General features: G+C 29.9%; 1 protein-coding gene across 1 annotated transcript; it reads right to left on the reverse strand.

Annotated features, from left to right (window-relative positions):
• Positions 1–424: 424 nt before the first annotated feature.
• Positions 425–820, reverse strand: LOC112508576 (RING-H2 finger protein ATL18-like). Its single transcript, XM_025113248.1, has one exon. The coding sequence runs from the start codon at positions 818–820 to the stop codon at positions 425–427; it is 396 nt and encodes a 131-aa protein (XP_024969016.1).
• Positions 821–2,245: the final 1,425 nt, after the last annotated feature.

The raw sequence follows: 2,245 nt of genomic DNA on the forward strand, positions 1-2,245 counted from the left end.
GTAAAAAAAAGACACTATTATATTATAATGAATTTTGATAGTTAAATTCATGTATATTGTAACACCCCAAAGTCAAAAGCAACAGGATGGCCCAGTAATTTCTGATTCAACTTAAAACCATGGTAAAAGTTATTGGTAGTTCACTACTTGAGATTTATAAGGTGCTAATGATTCTCACTTTCTATCCATGTGGAACGAGTTACTACATATATATATATATATATATATATATATATATTGTAATGGTTGACATTGGATTAGATTAGTTATTGACCTAGAAATTATATCAGTAGTTTAATTTCGAAAAATATTAAAAAGAAGATGAGTATGGCAATGAGTAAAGTCTTTGGGAATCTCGTTAACATTTAGACCATAATTTCGTGTATTTACACCGGTTGAAAGCCCTAACAAAACCGAACACGTTTCAGAAACTACTACACGTTACAGGTGAAGGACCGGAGAAGACCGGAGATCGGCAAAATGGACAACAAGTTTGTTTCTGGTGAAGCAATTTTCCAACACAGTCGGAATGGTAGACATGACCGCACCGACCGAGTTGGGAAAGCACATCATCCTTCTGGTAATCGACGGAGCAGATGAAGCACATTCGGTCGACAGATCTGTGACGTTCGTTGTACAGATCTTGGAATCGAATGATCGGTAAATCCACGAGGCATACATCCTCTTGGTGGAATCGAGCATTAACACCGCCATATCCAAATAACTTGAAGATAAAACCCTTGAGGAACTGAAACAACTCGGATTTGACCCGAATGACAGGGAAGAGTATGCAGACGTAGAAGACAACGTTCATCATCATTTTCCCGAGCTTCGAACTATGAAGCTTGTGGATTGTGATTGGTTTGTAGAGTGAAATAGTTGGATTTATTATAAGGGAATCTCGAATGGTTCGATCCCCTCTGGTGACGTGTTCGATATTGAGTGGTACTCTTCAATCACCCTACATCGGGTCCCACTTAAGTTCGGCCCCCTTCGGTGACGTGTTTGATATTCGGTGGTACTCTTCAATCGGGTCCCACTTAAATTAGTGTAACCACTAGCAATAAGTTATGAAAAATAAAGAAAAAGTAAAATATATATTATAAAAATCAAATTTCATTTTGATTTTTCTTCACGAAGCCGATAATTTATTTAATTTAAAATAATGGGTTGAAAATTATCGACAAAAAATCTCGGTGGCTTTTTGTTCATGAAGCCATACATGTAATAAGTTTTTTACGAACCACAAGAGTAGTGTTTGATTGGTTTGAGCTTAAGCTCTAAAGATTAAAAATACATGAAGATCTCAAATTTAAATCCAAAGAGAAATAAAAATTCCCTTATGGTCACGAAAGTTCAAATACAATGACTCCGGACTACCCGCAAAACATGTAATCGTCCTGTAATTAGTCGGCTCGCATAGCAAGTTTGGATATCCAGGTTAATAAAAAAAAAGTTTGTTACAAATATATTTATATTTATTTATTTATTATAATCAAAACAGGTAAATTACATTTATTAAAATAAAATATCTATATTATATCATAAAATATTTGATAAAAAATTTTAAAAACCATTTTTTATGCATGAAGTATTGTCTATTATTTAAAATTCAAGATTACAAGTAGATTATGTGTAAGTACAACTTATTATTTATTAAAGTTTCATGTTTGAATTCGTGTAACTAATTGCAGATGACCACAATTTAATACTTGATAAACATCTCATTTTAAATATAAAGAATCTAACATATAATTAGGATAATCATTGAGTTTTAACATAGTATTTAATTATTATTTTTATAAAAACTTATATTATTAAATAACAAATAAATTAATTCGTTATTAGGCTTAAATTAAATTATAATAAAAAAATTAAATTAAAAAAAGTTATTAATAAAATAAGAATTTTTAAATAATTAATTTGATACTAATATCGATATTTTTTTTAAATTTATATTTTATTCAAAAATAAAAAAATTAGCTTTCTATCAAAATCACATAAAATCGTATCATAACATTGGTGAAGACAGAATAAAACGAAACATTAAAATCGAGATATATTTTTACTTTATTGTACGATACCATTATATTAATTATTAATATAAAGAGCATAATTGAAGTAAACGGTATAAAAAGATTCGCTACACTAATTATTAGTCAAATAACCCTCTATATTGTTGGAGCAACAACTGTATAAAAAGCCTTATGGATCGTTTATTAAACGTTTACTCGATAAGTGCTTA

Source organism: Cynara cardunculus (assembly GCF_001531365.2).
Source record: "Cynara cardunculus var. scolymus isolate 2C chromosome LG 3, CcrdV1, whole genome shotgun sequence".
NCBI classification, from domain to species: Eukaryota; Viridiplantae; Streptophyta; class Magnoliopsida; order Asterales; family Asteraceae; genus Cynara; species Cynara cardunculus.

Excerpts from the sequence above, each read along its gene's own strand:
- LOC112508576 (XM_025113248.1), bottom strand. The coding sequence starts at position 820 with ATGATGATGAACGTTGTCTTCTACGTCTGCATACTCTTCCCTGTCATT.